The 21,198-nt window shown below is 45.5% G+C and overlaps 1 protein-coding gene across 2 annotated transcripts in view; it reads right to left on the reverse strand.

Annotated features, from left to right (window-relative positions):
- Positions 1-399: 399 nt before the first annotated feature.
- Positions 400-21,198, reverse strand: part of Aff3 (AF4/FMR2 family member 3) — a 472,213-nt gene continuing 451,414 nt past the window's right edge. For both annotated transcript variants that reach the window (XM_036167292.1, XM_036167290.1), the window contains exons 17-23: positions 14,629-14,692; positions 11,643-11,779; positions 9,192-9,263; positions 7,512-7,605; positions 3,785-3,834; positions 3,439-3,662; positions 400-746 (exon numbers count right to left, since the gene is read on the reverse strand). In XM_036167292.1, coding sequence (XP_036023185.1) covers positions 625-746; positions 3,439-3,662; positions 3,785-3,834; positions 7,512-7,605; positions 9,192-9,263; positions 11,643-11,779; positions 14,629-14,692 — 763 coding nt within the window. In that variant the 3' untranslated portion in view covers positions 400-624. The remainder of the gene's footprint in view (positions 747-3,438; positions 3,663-3,784; positions 3,835-7,511; positions 7,606-9,191; positions 9,264-11,642; positions 11,780-14,628; positions 14,693-21,198) is intronic.

Raw genomic sequence — 21,198 nt, forward strand, 5'->3', positions numbered from 1 at the left:
GGCATTTGGTAACATGCAATCTAGTGAACTTCTGGCACAAAAATAACTGACGTGTTTCCATTATTCAATGACTTATTAATATACAACAACCAAAAGCAAGTGGGGAATTGTACATAATACTGAAAGTAATCAATAATATAAGAGCAAGGTTCAACTCATCCTGCAGTTACGCTTTTGGTGTGCTGGATCGCACCAGGTTCAGCAACACATGAGATTTTGGTGGATGTTCTAAGAAGGCAATGGCTTAGTACTGGGGGTGGGCTGTGTCTGTAAGCATGTGAGCACGTGTGTGCTGCCTGGAGTTCCTCCAGTGGGGAACCTCTAATCACTTGTCTAGCTTGGGATCATAGGAACCAGACAAAGAAAATGTGTTTCGAAGAGCTGTTGATCTTACACACACACACACACACACACACACACACACACACACACACACACACACACAGAAAGCTTTGTACGAACCCACACCTAAACACACACGCCCCAGAAGAAGATCACTGTTGGATTCTGAGGAAATGTTCACCGAGGTTTGGGAAATGCTGTGGACTAGGAAGGTCAGTAGCACAGTGTCCAGAAACATTGAGCCACTGAGGAGAGGAGCAGTCCGGCTCAAGGGCTTGGTCCCTAGGACAGGTGTGTGCTGCTCCGCAGCCAGTGCAGGCCTTGCTGGGAGTACTGCACCAGGTGTTCCATGCTGCTGTGCAAGGTGACAGGTCCCATGAGCAGATCCAGGTCATTGAAGAACTCTAGGAGACAGAGCAACATGTGAGTGGAAAGTCAGGGCCTGGCTACCTTCAGGAAGAATTCACTCATGATTTCAAGCCTTCTCCATTGTTTATGTGGCTTGGAACAAAATAAAACCCTACCTTCAAATAAGTGACTGTTTATGTACCCAAAGAGCAAAGGGTCTGTGTGTTCCAGCTGCCTTCTCCTGGTAGAAAACGCCTTTCACTTGATGTCACTGTCACTCACATCCCCATTTTTCCACTGTCAACTGTTACGGGCGGAGCCCCTGAAGGGGGTCCAGTGAGTGGGGCTCCAGGGCAGTGGGTCAGTTAGGGGTCATGACCAAGCAGTCACCTTTGCTGAAGTCACATTCTAACTTGGGACATTCTCTGTGTTTGCTATCTCCTTTATTCTGTCCGTAGGTACTTTCTGGGTAAGGCAGGCAGAGGGAAGGAAGGACGAGCCAGAGGAATCATGGCTGCTCTGCTGTCATAGGAGAATCACTGAAGAGTGCTCCCTGGAAGGAAGTATCCGAGACAATGTTTTCAAAGGTGCTTATACATATATATACACTAAGTGGAGTCCTCCTAAGAAGGAAAGAGGAGGTTCAGGATAGACTGAACCACGAAGGTAGCTAGGAGAAGGAATCCAGGTACAGGACAGAGGAAGAACAGGTTAGGGTAGGTGAAGAGAACTGAGTTTGTACCCTATACATGTCACCGAGCCCTCTGGTAGGAGGCGCCTAGCAGGTGGTGGGCAGGGCCATCTGGAGCCTGGCTTGCTCATGGTCTCTTGGACTGGGGAGGACTATTTCTATACATTTGTCTGCTTTGCTTAACCCACCTGAGATACCCATCTCGGTCCACTCCAGCCTCTGAACTAATATCTTTTTCAAAGCCCTCTGCCATACAAGTTCCTTTAGTGTGCTTCTCCTGGTGGCCTGAGGCTTCCTATTATCCTCACTGGGCTTTCGAAGTGTACCGCCTTGGAACTCATATCAACCATTTCCTGTTCTCAGGGCTCATCTGTGCCATCTGTCCCTCATCTCTCTGTGGACACTCTGCTCTTGTACTGTGGGTTTATACGATCATATGATTATAACTATAATCTCGTCGTCGTCAGAAAATGAACTCTATGGGCATTCTCACCTGTTGCTGGAGGGAGAGGACTGTTCAGCTTTCCATAGTTCAAGTGGGGTATGTGATTCCAGCACTCCAAAGGCTGAGGCAAGAGGATCGCCATGAGTTTGTGGCTAACCTGGGCTACATGGGGAGTCTGAAGTCAGCTTTGGCTACCTAGTGAGTGCCAGGCCAGTTTAGGCTACAGAGTGAGACCCTGCCTCAAAAATCAAACCAAATCAAACCCAACAACAAGAAAAGAATCTTCATTCATTGACCGTTTCCCTGAATTTAACTTCTATAACTCTCTCTTAAGTATGAAGTAAGAGTTGGGCACATGCCTTTTATCCTAGCACCTGGGAGGCACAAGCCAGCCTGGTTTACAGAGTGAGTTGCCATTGAATAATGGAAACACGTCAGTTATTTTGTGCCAGAAGTTCATGGAGTACCTAAAAACTTTCCTTCTACACACAGAAAGCACCCATTACTACATGAAAGTTTTATTAGTGTATATGTGTGTGTGTGTGTGTGTGTGTGTGTGTGTGTGTGTGTATGTGAGAGAGAAAGACAGAGAGACATAGACAGAGAGACAGACAGAGGGATGGAGGGAGGCGGAGAGAATGTATGAGAAAGGGAGGGAGAGAGGTGCTTGTGCACACATGTAGAGGTCAGAGCAGAGGATAACTTTTGGGAGCTGGTTTTCTCCTTCCATTGTAGGTTCTAGGGACTGAACCCAGGCTGTCAGGCCTATATCTGTGAGCTATCACTGGCCCCTATTACTTCTACTATCAACAAAATAAGCATTGTTTTAAAAGTAATAATTCATGACTGCAGGTAAGATAATCTCTTCAGGCCTGGCGGTGGTGGCGCACGCCTTTAATCACAGCACTCAGGAGGCAGAGCCAGGCGGATCTTTGTGAGTTCGAGGCCAGCCTGGGCTACCAAGGGAGTTCAAGGAAAGACGCAAAGCTACACAGAGAAACCCTGTCTTGACTCCCCCCCCCCCAAAAGATAATCTCTTTGGTAAGAAGAGATTGTTGTAAGCAAACAACACTCTTCATTCATTCATTTATTTGAGACAGGTCTTATTTATGTAGTCCAGGCTAGTTTGGAATTTCCTTTGTAGCTCAAGCTGGACTCAAATTGGGAAACTTTCCTGCCTCCGGTTCCGGAGTACCACAATGATAGGTTTGTACCACCAAGCCTGGCTAGCAGCTTAGACAATAAAAAGCTGATAATACTCATTCATAGCTATTCATTTCATATACTTGATATTTTTGGAGCTCCATCTGTGTTCTAGGAACTAGGCTAGGTCTTGGGGGGCACAAACGAAAAGGAAGTATAGTCTATGTGCAAGAAGCTCACTGTGTGCACATTTACACCTGCGTCTGAATTTGTACCTGCATTTGTGTATCTGCCATCTAATTGATTCCACACGCTCTTCCCCAGTAAGGGGAAAAGCAGGTTCAGGCAGCAGGTGCCAGGTTTTTTTCTTTACTTCTTTCATAAACCATGAAATTTGATCACTGATGCCCCTGGGGCAGGTTTCCCCTTATCTAGGTGGGTCCCCATTCCCCATGGGTTGTGCACACACCTCTGTTTTCCTTGGCCAGGTTGTCAGCCATCTCCCAGTAGTCATAGCTGTGGAGGATGCTGTTGGTGATGCTGACGTGATTGGCTGCCATCTGGTGAATACGCTGAGGGATGCTGATGATGGTTGACGGGGACAGGGCGTTGGAGCTGGAGAGGCTGCCCTGAGACCCCACGGAGCTGGTGGGAGAAGGGGTGGGAGACATGGGGGATGGGCTTCCAGTGCTCCTGGAAGAAGAGAGGTAGAAAAGCCAGAGTGCAGAGGTTGGGAGCAGGCAAGGCGGGCAGCCCCCTCAGGGAAGTGCGTCATGCCATGCATGGATTATTGCATTGGGGAAAAGTAAACTTACTTGCCACTGGACCCCCATGGGGATGGGGCTTGGGCAGCTTTCGATGAATTCTGCAGGGAAATAAAAATAGGGACCAGTGAGTGCCATCGGCTGGACAGCAGCATTTTTTAATGTGACTGTGACAATAATCATTACCATACTGTAGGTCAGTGTGGACTCACAGAAAACAGATCCGGGGAGTTACAATTCAGGGCTATTTTTCCCTCCATGGAAGCCAGTATGTATAAATGAGTGTGCATGTGTGTGTGAGCACATGTGTACACATGTGCCTGACCCAGCAGAGGTTTTTACAAGCAAATTTTAGACACCAATTATCTGTAATTGCAAAAGGTCTGTTGCATGTGGAATCAATCCGGAGTTTTTCATTGGAAATTAGCCTAAATCTTCTGAAAAGACTGGGTCTCTTTCACACCCCACGAGGAAGATACCTTATCACCTAACTTTAGGGATTATTTACAGAGACGTTCCAAAGGAAGTATGTCATCAAATCCTATTGTTTTAAAGTATGAAGTTTAAAATTATCCCTCTTAATGCAGGGTGTGGTGGCACCCACCTTTAATCCCTGTACTCAGGGGGTGGAGGCAGGCAGAGCTCTCACTTTGAGGCTAGCCTGGTCTACAGGCTAAGTTCTAGGACAGCCAAGGCTATACTGAGAGTCCCTATCTCAAACAACAGCAGCAGCAGCAGCAACAACAACAACAACAACAACAACACTTACTCCTCTTAAAGGAATAAGAGGATATTCTTAAAGCGATAGCTTTAAGTACACTTCCTAACAGAAAATTTGAAAATTCTGACCCTTATTAATACTTTAGTATTAGCATAACTATAGCACAATTAATAGTTCTGAGAGGTTTCATTATGACATACAATTTTTACTCATTTTTTAGTGGTATTGGGTGCTGAACCCTAGTGATATAGGAAGCACTCTACCACTCAGCTCCATCACTAGCCTTGATGTACTGAGACAGCCCGATTTAGGATACCACATTTCATGTGCTAGGCACCTGCACCAGGTATTTAAAAGTTTTCCTGATTGTGTGTGTGTGTGTGTGTGTGTGTGTGTGTGTGTGTGTGTGTGTCTCAATCACAAAGTACTTGACTGGTATGGGAAGCTCCTGGGTTTAATCCCAGGCACCACAACAAAACAGAAACAAACTAGCAATAAATGAGTGAATAAAAACAAGTAAGAGAAAATACAAATGATTTTTAATATTTTGTATGGGTATGCATGTCTGAATGTGTGTGTGTGTGTGTGTGTGTGTGTGTATGAATGTGTATTTGAATGTGTTTGTGTGTGTGTGTGTGTGTGTGTGTGTGTGTGTGTGTGTGTGTGTGAACATGCCATGGCATGTAGAGGTCAGAGGCCAACCTGTGGCAGCCAGTTCTCTCCTTCTCCATGTGGGTCCTGGGACTGAACTCAAACCATCAGGTGGGCTTGATGTCAAGTGCCTTTGTCACTGAGGCAGCCCGGCAAAGACATCCAGGAAGTCCTCTCTTAAGCGGGGGTTTCCTGTCTGAGAGCCTGGTCTGCTTTCCCCTACAGTCTGCACGGCTATCAGGGGAAGTGGCGGTCTTCGTGAGGGGCTGAGCAACCACTCTTGGCACTTCCTAAGACAATGTGCTTCGGGCACAAGGAGCTTCATGAAGTGACTGGCTGTCTAGTTTCAGTGCAGCAGCTGCCGAGATGTCAAGAATTGGCCTTCCAGGCTCTCTGGAAGTGCAGACACAGGATAGAATGACAAACTGCCATCTTCACCTGTCTCACAGAGAGAGCTAGCACAAGAACGCCATCCTAGGGGATGCCCTCTCCTTGCCTGCCAGAATGGTGCTGACATGCCTCACTGATGCGAGACTCCTCATGTCCGTTCCTTCTACTCAACATTCTGGATAGGAGAACACAAGAGGAGGGAGAGAGGTCTGGGGTTGCAGGAATAGTTTAAGAAAAGGTTCTGAATGGGATGGAAGTCTTCTGGCCCTTCCCCTATCTGTAAGCATCATGACCAAAACACACTGGTAGGAGCAAGGTCTCCCTTTCAGAGACATCTATGCAGTGCGGAAGCATAGTCTCCACAGCTGAATTATCATTATAATCCAAAGGCTTCAGGCCCCAAACTCTATGTAAATGGTCCCTGAAGCCTGGTCCCTACTAGGTCCAAAGCTTCGACATGAAGTACCCGTTATGGAGAACCATTGAAAGCGCATGGCCAGATTGTGAGGAAGGTACAGATCTGAGATGGTAAGAGGCGGGGTGATGAATGTGCTCTCTAGCTGGCGGCATCTAACAGGTCTACAATGTGCAATACATCTAAGTATCACATTGTATACCACCAGTAACACAATCTACTTCAGATAATAAAATACACGTCAACACAGAGAACTGACAGAAAGCAAATGCCAAAAACTCCTGGAAGAGAATATGACTTGACTGGATACAAATATTAAAAACTATTTTCAATCCCTTAAAAATTTGTCAGAACTCCCTGGGATCACAAAATACAGTGTACTTCTTTAGTCAAGCATTTTTGTTTTTACTTTGCTATAATAATTCATCTCGTAGACTCCGGGTTCCTGAAAATCACTCCCCAACATGTGCGTGTGTATTTGGTTTTTTTTTTTTTTGAGACAGGTAGTTTTGGTGCCTATCCTGGATCTTGCTTTGTAGACCAGGCTGGCCTCGAACTCAAAGAGATCTGCCTGCCTCAGCCTCCCGAGTGCTGGGATTAAAGGTGTGTGCCACCACCGCCCAGTGCATGTATGTTTGAGACAGGCCACACCGCATGGGTGGTGTGTGTGTCTGGCTTGGAACCTGACATGTAGACCAAGTAGCCTGGAACTCGCAGTGATCCTCCTGACTCTAGGGAGGACCGATTTTGTGAAGGAAAATCTCCACACCAGGTCTCATGTCCCCGATGACCACGGGGGCTCAGCAGTCATTCCGTGTGCACAACCAGAAGGTTGGCAGCGTGCTAGCCACAGCCCAGGGGATCTCCAACACAGCCCGTCCATCAGGCTGGTCTCTAAGCTGTGCAGGCTGGCGATGAAGGCTTGAAAGTGATGACTGTGTGCTTGTGTGTCATAAGGAGTGGTGGGGTAGTGATGGTGTCATTTCAGACAGAGAAGCGGCCCAGACGTTTTGAATGAACGATTAACTTCAGGATCACTCTGTAACACTCCATTAAAAAAAAAAAGGGACTTTTTGTTTGTTTGTTGTGTATTCTTCCAGTGAAAACAATTTAATTCTCTGAGATAAAAAGTTGCCATGGTTGCAATTCCATCCCTATCATTACACATTGCTATCAGGGGTCTCTGAGCTGCAAGAAGCCATTTCCCATCTTTAAAATACCATTTGCATCAAAGATTAAATCGGCTAAGGGGAGTGGGTCTAAGTAGTTACTTCCCAGAATTCATGGACAGAAGGAATTATATCCGTTCTAAAGACCAATCCCTGGGTCACTGGGGGGGTGGAGGTGGGTGAATAATTGGACACTCTTTGTTTACAGGCCGTAAAAATAAGGACAGCAATGAAGGGGGACGAATTAGCTGGGCTCTCAAGGCCCATTCTGCGAGCCCTCCAAGCCCCCGTGTGTCATAAATGGGGTGATTCTGGAGAACGGAGAAGCTAGGTTTAGCCTCAATGCAATGGGTTGGATGAGGCCTCTCAGAGAGAGCCGTCAGGGAGAGGGCTCAGCACACAGAGCCATGGCGCTTATTTGCTAGCCCGTACCTTGAAATAGTCGATAAGTGCTTTCGAATACTTTACAGCGTGGTCCCTTTTGAGTCGAAACATCCGCCAGTATAGAAGAGCCAGGCATCGGTAACTGCAGCGGAAGAGGGGAAATGTGTGTCTTTTACAGGGAAGCTTCAGAGCGAATCCTGTCATTTCCTTCACACTTATACATCTAAAACGTTCCCATATTAAGAATATGCCTGAGTATTTGACGTTCCTTTTATTAAAAAAAAAAAAAAACAACCCCATAATTCAAAATTCCAAGGAGGCACTCCATACATGCATTTAGCACCAGATGATGTGCAAGAACCAACAGCCTTAACAGCTCTTTGTTGGGAACAGGGTCAGGCTGCTTTCTCCTCCCACCACCAGAGGGCAGTCTCTCTCCACGAGACGCTGAGGGAGTGCTAGCTAGCACACAGCCGGCCCTGCTTTATTGGGTGAGCTATTGGCTTTGCAGACAGGACAGCCAATTCCACAGACTTTTATCACCTCTGCTTGTTAACGCTTTACTAGATTGTAATGAGTTCAAATAAAGTGCACTACAAACAACAGAAGTACTAATCTGAGGCCAGTTACATTTGCTTATTTTCTACAGTGTTTTGTATAATTATTTATGTCATACGTATATTTCAACATTAATTATTAACCACCATCAATTTATTAATCCCATCATGGTAGTCCAATAAAGAAAAGGGCATATTTAGCATTTTCTGAGGCTAATTCTCTCTTCCCTGGTGCTTATCCCTCGTAATTCTTCCCCAGCTGAGAGCAGGTATCGATGTGCTAGAATCCTAACATGCCCAGCACAACTCAAGCCTGTCCCCAGCACTTCAAACTCCAGCTGACACTCTGTCCCACAGCTCGAGACTCTTTTGTGTCTTTGTGGCCGTTAGGCTGTCTGAGCCTCCATTTCACTTTCTATCTCTCAGATTAGATCTTGAGCTCAGCGAACCTGCCGAGAGCAAAACACTCCGAATATCCGATGTAAGGACAGGGGAGAGCCAGAGAGGGGCCCTTGCGGTGTGAGGCGTGGGATGGGGCATTTAGAGCAGAGGCTGTGGGGAGTTACCACCACACAGTCCTTATTACTGCAATCCTAAGCACAGGAAGATCGATTACCCATTAGCCAGTAGGACAGAAATGATTTTATTATCTAAGTCTGGCGAGCTGCCCCTCAGTTCAGTGTACTGATAACTCTAATGGATTGTGAGTATCCATGTATACTGATCTGGCATGCAAAGTAACTCGTCAATGATTTTGACTGCATCTAAAGTGTTAAACACAGGAAAAATTCCACTCAGCACAATTCACATTCAAATGAATGAGGCGGGACCTACTTGGTTTCACTTTTATTTTTTATTTTGTTTTGTATGTGCATGTGTGTATGCACATGTGTATATGTGTGTGCATGTGCCTGTCCATGCATGTGGAAAGGCCAGAGGTCAATACTGGGTGTCTGTTGTTCTCCACCTTATTTCTGAGCTTGCTGTTTTTGGCTGCCCTGACTGGCTAGTAATACGACTCGCCTCCTCTGATCCTCTGGTCACTCTGAGTTCAGAGTGTCACAGTGAAAAATGGACTGGGCCTATTGGCTATTGGAGCGGCTTGGGATCAGGGTATCGGGATGCACAGGACAGCTTGGCACCCCGACTGCAGAGCTGGGGATACACTCACCAAAGCGCGGCCAGTTGTTTGTCCTCTGGTGTGGCGTTGGGGCCTGAGTGGGTTTTTAGTCTCATAGCGTACCTTAAAAAAAAAAAAAAAAAAAAAGCCAAGAAATTAAAAAGCCCTTTCTGGCTATCAATGGAACCTCTTCTACCATGGTAGGTCTGTCTGTCTATCTCCCCCCCCCCCCCCCACTCCACGCAGCAGGTGTTCTTAGCCCCCGAGTCAGCTCTCCAGCCCCAATACGTCAGTGTTCATGGTGCCTTAAAAGCTAGCACATGGCAGTACTGGTGACCGGAAGGAGAGGACTTTTATGATGCTGGGCGACACAGGACAAACTCCTAGGAGGGCTGCAAGCTCAAGAGCCATCACTCGCCAATAGGGTCAAGTGTCCGTTTCTCTGCATCTCGGCTTAGGCTGAGCCACTGAGAATGGAGGGGAGTCCAGCCTGGTACTTAGATGGACACATCGTAACTTTCCTTCATCCTTGTTGCATGCGGCTCTTCTCTGATGACAGCATAGCCGCTTTAACGTTTATTCTTGGAATTCAATCGTATTTAATGGAATACGTTTTAATGTTGATTTTTCTGTGTACTGACAAGTGTTTTGAGAAGCAAGCGTCTGTCTTGAAGTCGGAGGACTGTGGCCACTGCTTTCTCTCTCAATGAAGGAGGTGCTCACCTGCTCAGAGTCTTGAGAGATGAGGCACTGTGTCCAGTGGTGAGAGGGCCCCAGGTTAAAGCCCCACCTCGGCTACTCAGAGCTCAGACAGATGCATGAACATCTCTAAGTGTCCGTCTCCTCATCTGTAAAGCGAGACTAATACATCAGCCGCACAGCGTGCAGAGGTTAGCCCAGCGAGTTTGCGATGCTCTTGCCATACCAAGTGCCTTGCTGAAAACGGCTGAGACAGTATATCCTCTTGCCGAAGGTCTGTAAGTTCCAAGTGCGGCTCTCTGCTGTTTCCCTAGAGTTTGCTCTGGAGAAAACCCAGCTTGTGTGATCGACAGTCTGATGGATGAGTATTTTACCCTGACTGAAGCATGGAAGTCTTCACTGTCCCTTCCGTTATGGAATACTATCTTGTGTACCAGATGGTGGTATAAATTCTGTTTCAACCACCAGATACGATTTACAAAACTCACTGGAAGGAACAGTTTATTGTGTACACAGCTATACTTCTGTTCTTTCCTCCTGGACACTATTCCTTCCTCCACTTTTTTTCTTTCTTTCCTGGAACTCACTCTGTAGCCCAGGTTGGCCTCGAACTCACAGAGATCCACCTGTCTCTGCCTCCTGCATGCTGGGATTACAGGCGTGTGTCACCCATGCCTGGCCCACTATTTTCTTTTTATTGAAGAAGTTCCTTCAGTTTTAAAAGAGTATATTTTTTTAAATTTTAGGTTTTTTTTTTTTTTATCAGTTTACAAATAATTAGGTTGCATGATGGCATTTTCCAAATAAAGTTTGTTGATGTTGTTTCTCCTTTCCAGCCCTCCCTTGTGCTCTGAGAACAGGAGAGGGATCAAGTTGTGCTGGCAGACACTTTGGCTTCCTTAGATTGACCTAATGCCCACAGTCCCTTCTCTCTGTACCCGAAGATCAGCGCGTTCCCTTCTGCCTAAGAGGAGACCGCCTTGGTCCCAGGGAGGGGCCTGGTGCTGACACCATGCTGTTATGTTGTGACTTGGCATGCATTTCTTTAGTTTACCCCTGCTGCTTTGTGAACCTGTCTTTTGACAAGTGCAGTGATCTCCAGCCACTGTGTCTTCCAATACTATTTCTGCCCATTCTCTTTCCCTCTCATTCTGGGTCTCGAGTGAGATGGGGGGGGGGGCGGTAGGGTGTGGAGTTGGATCTTCTGTGATTAGGTTTGCTGCACTTCGATTGTGACCCAGAAGTTCATGGGTTGAGGCTACAATTCCCAACAGAACAGTGCTCAGGGGCGAGAATCTTTTTTTTTGTTGTTGTTTTTTTTTTTGTTTTTTTTCTCACCACTTTTGAGAAGTAGAGCGAACGGACACGTTTATTCATTTGAATGATGAGGACTAAAGCCAGCGGCGTGAGCAACCAGGCAAACTGTTCTACCACAGACATACATCTCCACTTTTATTCCCCAGTGACTTTTTATTTTCCAGCAGTCTAAAGATTAACTGAGTTCCATGCGTACCACTTCCAAACTGAGGGGACACGGGGACATGTCCCAGCTCACTCTGACATTGCTTCTTCCTTGGACTGTCAAGGAGGCTTTGGGCAGGAGGTGCTTAGCCTCACACAGAAAACATGGAGGCATGCCACATGAAAATTGTAAGTCCCTCTCCATTCTTCTTTTGGGGAATGAACACTGGTCCCCAGTGGCGGATACTGCAGGCTGCATTCTTTCCTTAGTGTTCCCCACATATACTTACGCACGTGGCCTTCCTGCTTCCCCCAACACCCTCTGCTGGAAGCAGACCTCACCTGATAAGCTCCACCGTCTCGGAGTACATGGTGTATGGAGACTTGGATTCCATCGGGCCTTGCTCCATGGCATTGCCACACTCGATGAAGGACAAGGCTGCTTCGGCATAGTTCAAGGCCTTCCCAAACTTCTCCACCTGACCAACAGAATCAGTGGTGCCTTCCTTAATGAGAGTTTTTTGTTTTTGTTTTTTAAAACAAGAGGCATCACCATACAGTTTATATACGCTTTGAGAAACCCAACCTTTGAGCTCTAAAATCTTATGAAATGGAGCTGAGAGAAATGAAGAAATAGATATATAGCCCACCCTGCTGTCCATAGCTCATTTTCCACGGTTTCAGGTACCTGTGATCAATAAAGCCTGAAAATGTTCTGAGGAAAATTCCAGAAATCAACAGTTGATGAGCTTATATGTTTTATTATCACAGTATCCTATTCTAATTGCCCGACATTATCATTAGTTACTAGTTCCTGTTAGTGTCCTTCTATGCTTAACTGGATAGCAAAGACGCGCATGCATACGAAACACAGTGTGTATAAAGCTTTGAACAATCCTCAGCCTGAGGCCTGCTAGGGAGCTTGGAGCCCACCTCCCTTGGATCAAAGGGACCCAGTATAAATCCCCTCTAGTCATGTTCTCTGATTGCCACTAGTGAAGCAATTGAGGGTAGAATTCACATGACTCCTTCAACTTCGCAAAGTCCCCTTTCCTTCTCCCCAGTGGTCTGGCAAATCCTTGTCCTCTCATGTGACAAGGGTCACAGGTCTGGTTCCATACTTGGGCTTTCAGGCCTCTATTTTTAACCTCAACAGTGATAGTTGAGAGCCTTGATTGCTGTCTAGTGTGTTGTTATTTGTGACTTTCTACCCCCAATGTGTTCACCCTCTTGTGACATTGTTAACAGGGCCTCACTCACGGGAGGACTGAGAACAGGAATGAGCGGAGATTAACTTAGGCTCTACAGCTCACTTTCACAAAATGAGACCCAAAGCTGAAAATCAAGCACAGAACACCTCTGGGATTAGCCACCCCAGCTACATTTAGGCCAATCAGCACAGAGGCTGCAGCGCACTTGGTTGGGCTAGAAACACCTGGAAAGAGCAGGGTATCACTAGTGTCTGCAGCAGCCACGGGCCAGACTTACGGCCCTGAGTTCTCCCAAGTCTAGACACAGATTGCTGCTCTAGAAAAATCACACAGCCTCACCTCGCAGATTCACCTGTTTTCCCATGACTTATTCATCAAAGGAAAAGGTATTCACATACCTACTCTCAGTCTACCACTAAAATAAATGAGTATAAAAATAAATCCCCAACTTTCCTTAACAACGATACCTTTGAAAATGAATAATATAGCAAAATCTTACTCATTAATAAATAAAAAATGAACACTTATAAGTCATACAGGCTATACCACCACATTTTGGGGTAGTACTGTCAAATTAAGGAACTAATTTAATTCCAAAGCACTTAATTCTGGGGTGCATGCACTTGATACACAAAAGCTCCTTCCAGGGACACATAAGAAATTTGGGGAGCAAAAACTGTATGCCACAAAACAGTTCAATATGCAAGGCAGTCTGTGATTGACAGAATACAATCAGAAGAGTCTAATGCAAGAAGGACGGGAGGGGGAGACTGGGAGAGGGGCTGCAGAGAGTTGGGGAAGGCTTCATTGAGGAGACTGAGATGGCAGTGGGAAGGAACTACATGATTTGGCTGGATTTGGGGAGGACACTGCAAGTGTGGGTGTACCTGGGAGAGTGAGCATTTAGCTCTACAGGTGGCTAGACATGTGGGCTAGCATGAACAAGGTATGATGAGAGGCTGCCAAGGGATAGGGAACGTAGAGTTGGATAACATGGTGCTAGGTGAATATAGCTGGGAAGCTTTGGATGATGGCTTCAGTTAGCAAATCACACTATATTTAAAAGTGTGATGTTTTTGCTCCAAAGCAACCATGCATTAATTATTTTCCTTCCTTCCCTTTTTTTCCTCTCTTTTAAAACAGGGCACTGGTGAGGGAGATCCACACATCGGTTTCTTCAGATGACCTAAACTCTCCACAATCTTGGGATTGTGGGGCAATGTGGACCAGAGCTGCCCCCTCGCACCTTCTCTGTTTTCTGATATTTACTGGCTATTTGCATGTTACCCCAGTGTTCCCTGGCAGCTGACATCAGCTAATAACTGTGAGGTGGGCAGTGTCAGGCACACTGGGAGAGCAGCTGTTAGGATTTACATAGTTTACTCCCTGGATTCATACTCTGCAAGGTATTTGAGATGCCACCTTTATCTCCAGCCCCCTGACTAATCTTTGCTATGAACTCTGGGAAGGAAGAAAACTAGAATTTCTAGGAAGAAAGGCATCCTTTTGGAAGAGGTCTCAGGGCGGAACTACTTTGTGATCTAAACCAAAACCCAAACCAAAAGTCTTTCTATTACTTGCCCGAAAGCATTAAGTTCTCCAAAATAGATCACCCAAATCAGAAAAAGTTATTCTCTGCAAAGATCAAATTATGGCAACTTTAAGGTTTTAAGTGCAGGTGATGGTTTCTATGTTGTACACCCCAGGGGATGAGTTCCTTTAGGGCAGATATACACAAGGAACACTAGTCATCCTGAAAAGAGATTTGCGGGACTGAGCCAAGGAAGAGCCAGCTAGACTAGCCAGAGAGGAAAATGCAAATTCATTTTCTTTCTAATAGCTCCACCCACTGACTCCACTGGCTCTGGTTACTATTCAAACCTTAAGACTAAATTGAAATACTCATTTATCCAGGGCTTTCTTCCAGTTCGACATTACTGAGTGAAGTCATAATTTATTGGGCTATGAGCCTTTGATTATATAAACATTTTCCCATTTAGCAGGCCCAGCCATCCTTGTAATAGATTTTATAATTACCCGGGCTATATTGCCCCAGTGATGAAGCTGCAATACAAACACAATTTGGATGAACAAATCTGGAAGGAAAGGGGGCTCACCATCGCATCTGCTTTATGCTTCATCCGTTTAGCTTCTTGCATAAAATAATCTGCACTCCGAGGCCTACAAGGAGAGAATATTAGATGCCATTATTGCTTAAGTGCCGGATCTGTTGAAAATATGCTTTTCTTTCACTCAAACATAATGCACAATTTAAAAACTCGGCTTAATATGGAATCATGTATACTTTTTGCACTTTCAAATTACAGCCTGTACATAAAATACATTATTTTTTTCTCCTAAGTTAGCAATTCAAAACCCACTCAATATATGCAGATAGCCTATATTTAGATAGCCTTAACGTGGTCCCTTAGTGCCTAATTTGTGAATAAGATTTTTTTTATTGTATGGATAAAAAAAAAGTGAAAATCTACAGAAAATCCCCCTTTAACTTAGAAACTGTAAATCTATCTGGTACCAATTTCGTGGATATGTATGAGTAAGAGTATTTATCTCTTCTTATGAGCGTGTCGTTTATATGCATAAACAGTACCTAGAGTTGTATTCACATATAGTTAATTATCTTAAAGGCTCACAGTGAAAACTGAAGAACTGTGTTGCAGTATGATTCTGTTCCAGTTGTAATGAAGTTAATTGTAAAATGATGTCTACCTTGTAACAATGCAAACACGGCATGTATCCTCTGGAGTGCTGATTAGCTAGCTGGTAAACAGGAGCATTAGACATGTGTATTATTAAAGCAATAACCCTGGCCAGGGACAATTCTTCTGGGAGATGAAGGTAATTTGTTCTGAGACCAATCTGAATGTGCATAATAATCCTAAGTCACACTAAGCCACTCACTGGTTGGTGCCTTTAAAATGCTTAGTCTAATAGATTAATAATAATAAATAAACCTTTACATCCTTGAGATGCCGTCAGCATAAACTTCTTTGTATTCTGTGTGTTATGTGATCAATAAACTTGACCTATTCATAAACAGCAGATACCAGCCAGAGGATAGGATGTCAGCAGAGAGATCAGTCATGGGCTGTTTAACCTATTAGGATACACTTATTTTAAACTGTTTTAGATTCTAATGGGTCTTTTACCTCATTGTAACACCAGGTAGTTAGAACATTCCTTTATTCAACAAGGTCAAAATGCTTAGAGAAACAGTATGTGCTCTGACAACGAACATGGGTTGATTAAAAAAATGGTATTTAATTAGTCAAAGTAAGAAACAAAATCAGGATCAAAGCAATAACTAGTTTTGGGTCAAAAATCATGGGAACAACAATACCAAAAAGGACCTCATGTCCTGTCTCTTATTTCTCTGCAAATATTGTCAGGGTTGTGGCAATATATTGGGGCTGACATGTTGGTTGGTTACCACAGAGTGACAACCTAGCTGTAGGGGTTCCTGAATGTACCTGTCTGCCTTTGGGCAATTGCTCCTTCACCATTTTCATTCCCATCGGGTCTGAAGCCTTCTATTCCCCTTGATATGTCTCAGCTGTGGCTGAAGTTTTCCCCAGTAAAATGGGCCTGCCCCTTCACCTTTGCTTTTCCAGTTCATCTCCCGGGAACCTACACCTTCAGTTGCCTTGAACACAGTGGTTCTCTTTCTTTAGCTACGAATCGACTGATCCAAACTTTGGCAATTTTCATCGTTACTACTTGTCTGCTTTCGCGTCCAAACAAACTTCTTAGACCGTTTTTAGATTCACAGTAAAAGTGAGCAGAAATGATGTGATTCTCATGTATTCTCTGCCCCACACATGTACAACCTCCTTCATGACCAACATCCAGAAGTAAAGTGAGTGTAATGGTTGAAAGTGACAAGCCAGTGGTGACGATCAGAAGTCCATGCGTCAGGGATCATTTCCAGATGGTTGAGATGCTGCAGGTTTGGAGTCATCCTGTGGAGTCATGACACATATCTGCTGTTACAGCATCAGAAGGAACAGAGGTGCTGCCATGTTTGGTCTTTGGCTTCCCACCCCAACAGACAATTAGAGCTCGCCTCCAGTCCAGGTCTAGACTCACTCCTGGGCTTCAGATCCCAGGATCTACATTCTGAGGAGGATTTTCAGTTTTCACAAGTGCTTTCTTGTTGCCGGATGTGCTCATGCTTCCCTTTTAACATCTCTCTTCTCTTAAAGACACACCTCCCAAGTTGGCTTTCCTCAGCTCTGGCTCTGGGGTCCACAGTTCAACTCCCTTAGAGTCAATCTGAAGCCTTACTCCTTGACCAGTGTTTCTAAAACACAGTTTCTGTTATGTCTCCGTCTCGTTTCCAGTCCAAAAATCAATCTCTGGGACTTTTGACATTAAATCTTAGTTCAGGTTAGGTATTCACCAGGGACTTTTGAGTTCCATCAGTTTTGATGACGTGGCACTCCTGTTGGGAAGCTCTGTTCTTCCTTTTCCCTGCCTGCAACAGTCTGCTCTCCACTCATTCACCGAGTGTTCCCCAAATCCTATCATGAACTAAGTCTGACCACTGCCAGGAACTGTTCCTAGTGGCATCACCCATGCTTCTCACTGTCTTTCCCACTGCCACAGAGAACTGGTCTATACTATACTTCACGGGTAATTAATTACTTTCCAAGTTTAGAGGGCTCCAGTTGCTGCATGCTTGTAGCTTGGCACTGGCATATTTCTGCAGGGATCCTGCTGTTGACCTTTTGGGTCTTCCCCAGTCTACAGTAATCCTTGAATTATACTGAATTTCTTCTGAGCCTAGGGAAGAGTGGTACCTTCTGAGAGGGTGCAGCATCATAGCCAATGAGCCGGAGAGTGTCTCCATGGCAACTTGAAATTCTCCACATCATTATCTGCTCTACACTCTAGTATCTAAGTTTGGTCATTTTCTTTGTGTCCTGTTTTGTAGACCTCGCCACTAAAAGATGTCATTTTAAATGCATTTTATTCCCAGGGGGAAAAAAAAAAAACCTCTTTTGGTCATACGCTATGGCATCTTAGATTTCACAGGCTTTCTAAGTTATCCTTAGAGATGGCAGTAGCTGATAGCCCCTAATATGGGTTCTTCAATCAATGCTGTTTTTATCTGCAGCACATGAATGCATTTTTCAAGCCTGATATGGACGCTGAGTCACAGACACACAGCAGTGCCTGTAGGTAAGTAACACATTCAATTTTCTGACCAGATCCTAGCAGCTACAACAGTAACCTGCCATGCTGAAAGAAAACCCGGACCATTTACAAACACGATTGTTAGAATCCTTTTTGCATATAATGGAGGGCTCACTATCCTAAGCACTGAAAATTGCCTGAAGATTGGCCCATTTTCTCCTCTCAGGTGATTTCTACTGCTATGCTCTTAAATCAGGCTATTATAAAGTCATTGGGACCAATGGGATGTCACTCACTCAAGACTGTCCAGCAAGGCTGTGGATGCACACTAACCCGAAGGCATTGCTTTCTACAGCCACAGACAAATCAGTGGGAGAGATGAAATTGCCCTCGCTGCTGTCACAGGTACAGAATCTAATATATCAAAGGTTCTGAAATAAAACCTAATCATCTCAGTGTAAAACAGTTTTTCCATTGATTCTGTTTTTAACGTGGGGAACCTAGAGTTTTTAAACTTCTATCATAATACCTTTCACATTATTTTTCATAGTATTTTATGACGGTCATGAACACACAAATAAAAGTGCAATTAAACACTGTAAACAGAACTACATCCAGTCCTCTGCGGAAATTAGGATTGGTCGATGGCAGAGCCAGAGCACAGCCATGCACATCTTTGTTCTAAGTGGTCTCCGTAACAAAAGCCATTGGTGTACTTGATCCAAATGGTACGCTTTCTCCTCTTCTGTTCTTCACCGTCTCCGCCTACAAACACACAGCCTTGGCTCTGAGCCACTGCGGGGTGTGAGTGACCTGACAGATCTTCCAGCACATGAGCTTTAGAAGCAGCCTTTGCTTTTTGTTCTCCTTCGAGGCTGAGGGAGAGAGAGAGATGAATGGTCTCCCACAGAGAGGCTGGCACACTGCTTTCTGGAATTCCTACCTCTCCGAAAGGCCGTCCCTCCACAGAGCAGGACTGTTTTGTGCACACTGGCAGGGATGAGAGCTCACTGTGTTTGAACAAACAGGTTCCTGGGTGTGGAGAGATCGGGGTGGTGTGCTCGGAGAAACTGAAATCCACATCAGACAGAGGAGCGGCAACAAAGGTATCAAATGAACTTTTGTCTGATGCCCACAATGTCAGCTGACGTGCCCTGGGGGGGGGTGGTGTTACTGCGTCCTCAGCCTTGAGGGTCTTGTTCCAAAAGGAGACAGACCATGTGAAGAAGGGTTACATTTTTTTTTTTTTTTTTTCCACACACAGCTGCTTTGCAGTGTTAGCTTGCAGAACTGGGTGACACACTCAGGGCTTCACACATGCTGGGCAAGTGCTCTGCCACCTGCCCCCACCCCTAGCACTCACTGTTGGTGCCCGGGGGTGGGGGCCTTTGGGGACTGGGGCCCCCAGGTGCTGGTGTTGGCAGTCTGCACACATCCCTGTGGATGCAGGTAGATGGTGTTTCAAATGCAGCTTTCGTTCCTACAACCTTGATAACGACCGGAACCCTAAGGGCCTGGAAGGCGGCTTCTCAGGCAGAGGAACACCCTTCCTCAGGTTCCTTACAGAACTCACTGTCCTTTTTTCCTGCTGTGCTGGCTAATGCAGGCCAGCATTCAATCACTGAAGAAACTTTTATGGAAATGGAAACTCATCAGTCTCCGCGTTCTTCCTCTCTGGGCTGGACATGTACAAAAGATCGATTTTAGCAAAGCCTAAAGAGTTCCATAAGGGAGAGATGTCCTTTCTCTCCCGCCTGAAGTTTCTCTTTTTGTTTTTCCATTGGTCAGAAGTAAGGGCTCAGCCTGAGAAAGAGAATTCACAATGGAAACAATTCCCTAGGAACAAAAAGTGGAGTCCAGCTTTGCAGCCACGAGGAGAGGGTCTCGCCCAGGACCACAGTGCCACAGAAAGGTCCCCAGAGTCCCCTGCCTGGCTCTCATACAGCCTATGCAAAAATTCTAGTTGGTCTCCCTTGATTAAATCATGCTGCAGGAGATTCAACCTCTCATATACGGGAATCTTCCCATCCTCTATAAAATTAAAATCCTTTTAGCAAGGAGACTGCTGCACATAATTACATTACAAAGGTCAAGTCCCCATCCCTTCCTCCCACTCACATTTTACATGCTCATGGCCTTCAGTACTGTGTGTCCCAGGGAGTCTTCACTGTGTGCCGGGAGGGTTAGGTAGTTCTGCTCCTATTATGGGCGTCATGGGGACAGATGAGACATTTGGTGGATTGGCTGAGTGCTCTGGTCGTGACTGCCTCTTCTATGTGAAATATGGGCAGGGGACAGCACATCCTTCAGCAAGCAGCAGGCAGTGCTGGCCTCCAGCCCCGCTGGCTTCCAACACAGCAATATGGCTGGCGGGAGCCAGGCTTTATTTCTCGCCAAGCCTTTTACCACTTAGCTCTATGAATTCGGGACTCCTGGACTGAGGCTTCCCATCCCAGATCTCTCTCAATTTTCTTTGGCCAAAGCTCCCCTGTTGCTAATTATGACACCAAATAATATATAGCTCACGGCTTTGCACTAATAAGACCCGTATCTAAGCTGCGAGGTGAAGCAAGCTTTGTCTCTCCCGGACATAAATTCTCACAGATTTTGTCTTTAAAAAGGAAAGTCTGTTAATCATGCCAGTGCCACCTTCCTACCGCGGCGGCGGCGGCGTAGTAACTGTCACGCTTTTCATGCCTTTGCTGAATGTCAGGGGAGGAGGGTTGTCACACTGTCACAAGTCCATACTCGCAGCTTACCAGGAACAAGCCGACCTTGATTCCAGTTTTAAAAGAAGTGCTCTCCCCTTCAGTTCATTTGCATCCCCAAAGCACTAACTGGTGCTTAATTGGTAAGAAACACAGGAAACAAGATGTGTAAGAGCATGAATTTAAATGTACTTTCATGCAGGTTCATGGAAAAAGAAAAAGTCCAGGTCCTCTGCTGGGGAGGGTATTTATAAATTCAGCTGTATTTATTCAGTGCTCATTCTTGACAGCCTGGTGGATTCAGTTGTTGTCTGAATCGCATGTTTACTCAACCATTAACAAGTATTTATAATACAAAAGGATGAGTTTCCTTTTTTCTTTCTTTCTTTCTTTTTTCTTTTAAAGCTACATGACGCAGCTTTAAGAACTAAATGACAGCCTGGCATCTGTTACTTTTTGGATCATCCTAACTGGCTTTTCCATCCGCTTCTCGGTTGCTCTGGTCCTAATGAGCTGGCCCTCCCCTTCTTCTCCTGGCAGCCTCTCTGTTCATCTCAGTGCTGGTTGACACCCTCGGTGAGTAGAAGCCAAGGAAAGTGACAGGGGCTGAGGACTTTCCTGGTCAAGAAGGCCAAGGGCAGACGCTGTCATGTGAAACAGAAGGAAGAGGAAGTGATGAGGGAAGGGGGGGGGGCAGAAAAAGCCACCTGGTGGGGAGGAAGACCTTATTTGTGCTGCCTGCCTGGGGATGGTACCACCACAGTGGGCTGGGCTCCTACACCAATTGGCACTCGAAAAAAATGCCCCACAGTCATACCCACA

This window comes from Onychomys torridus, chromosome 18 (assembly GCF_903995425.1).
Source record: "Onychomys torridus chromosome 18, mOncTor1.1, whole genome shotgun sequence".
NCBI lineage: Eukaryota > Metazoa > Chordata > Mammalia > Rodentia > Cricetidae > Onychomys > Onychomys torridus.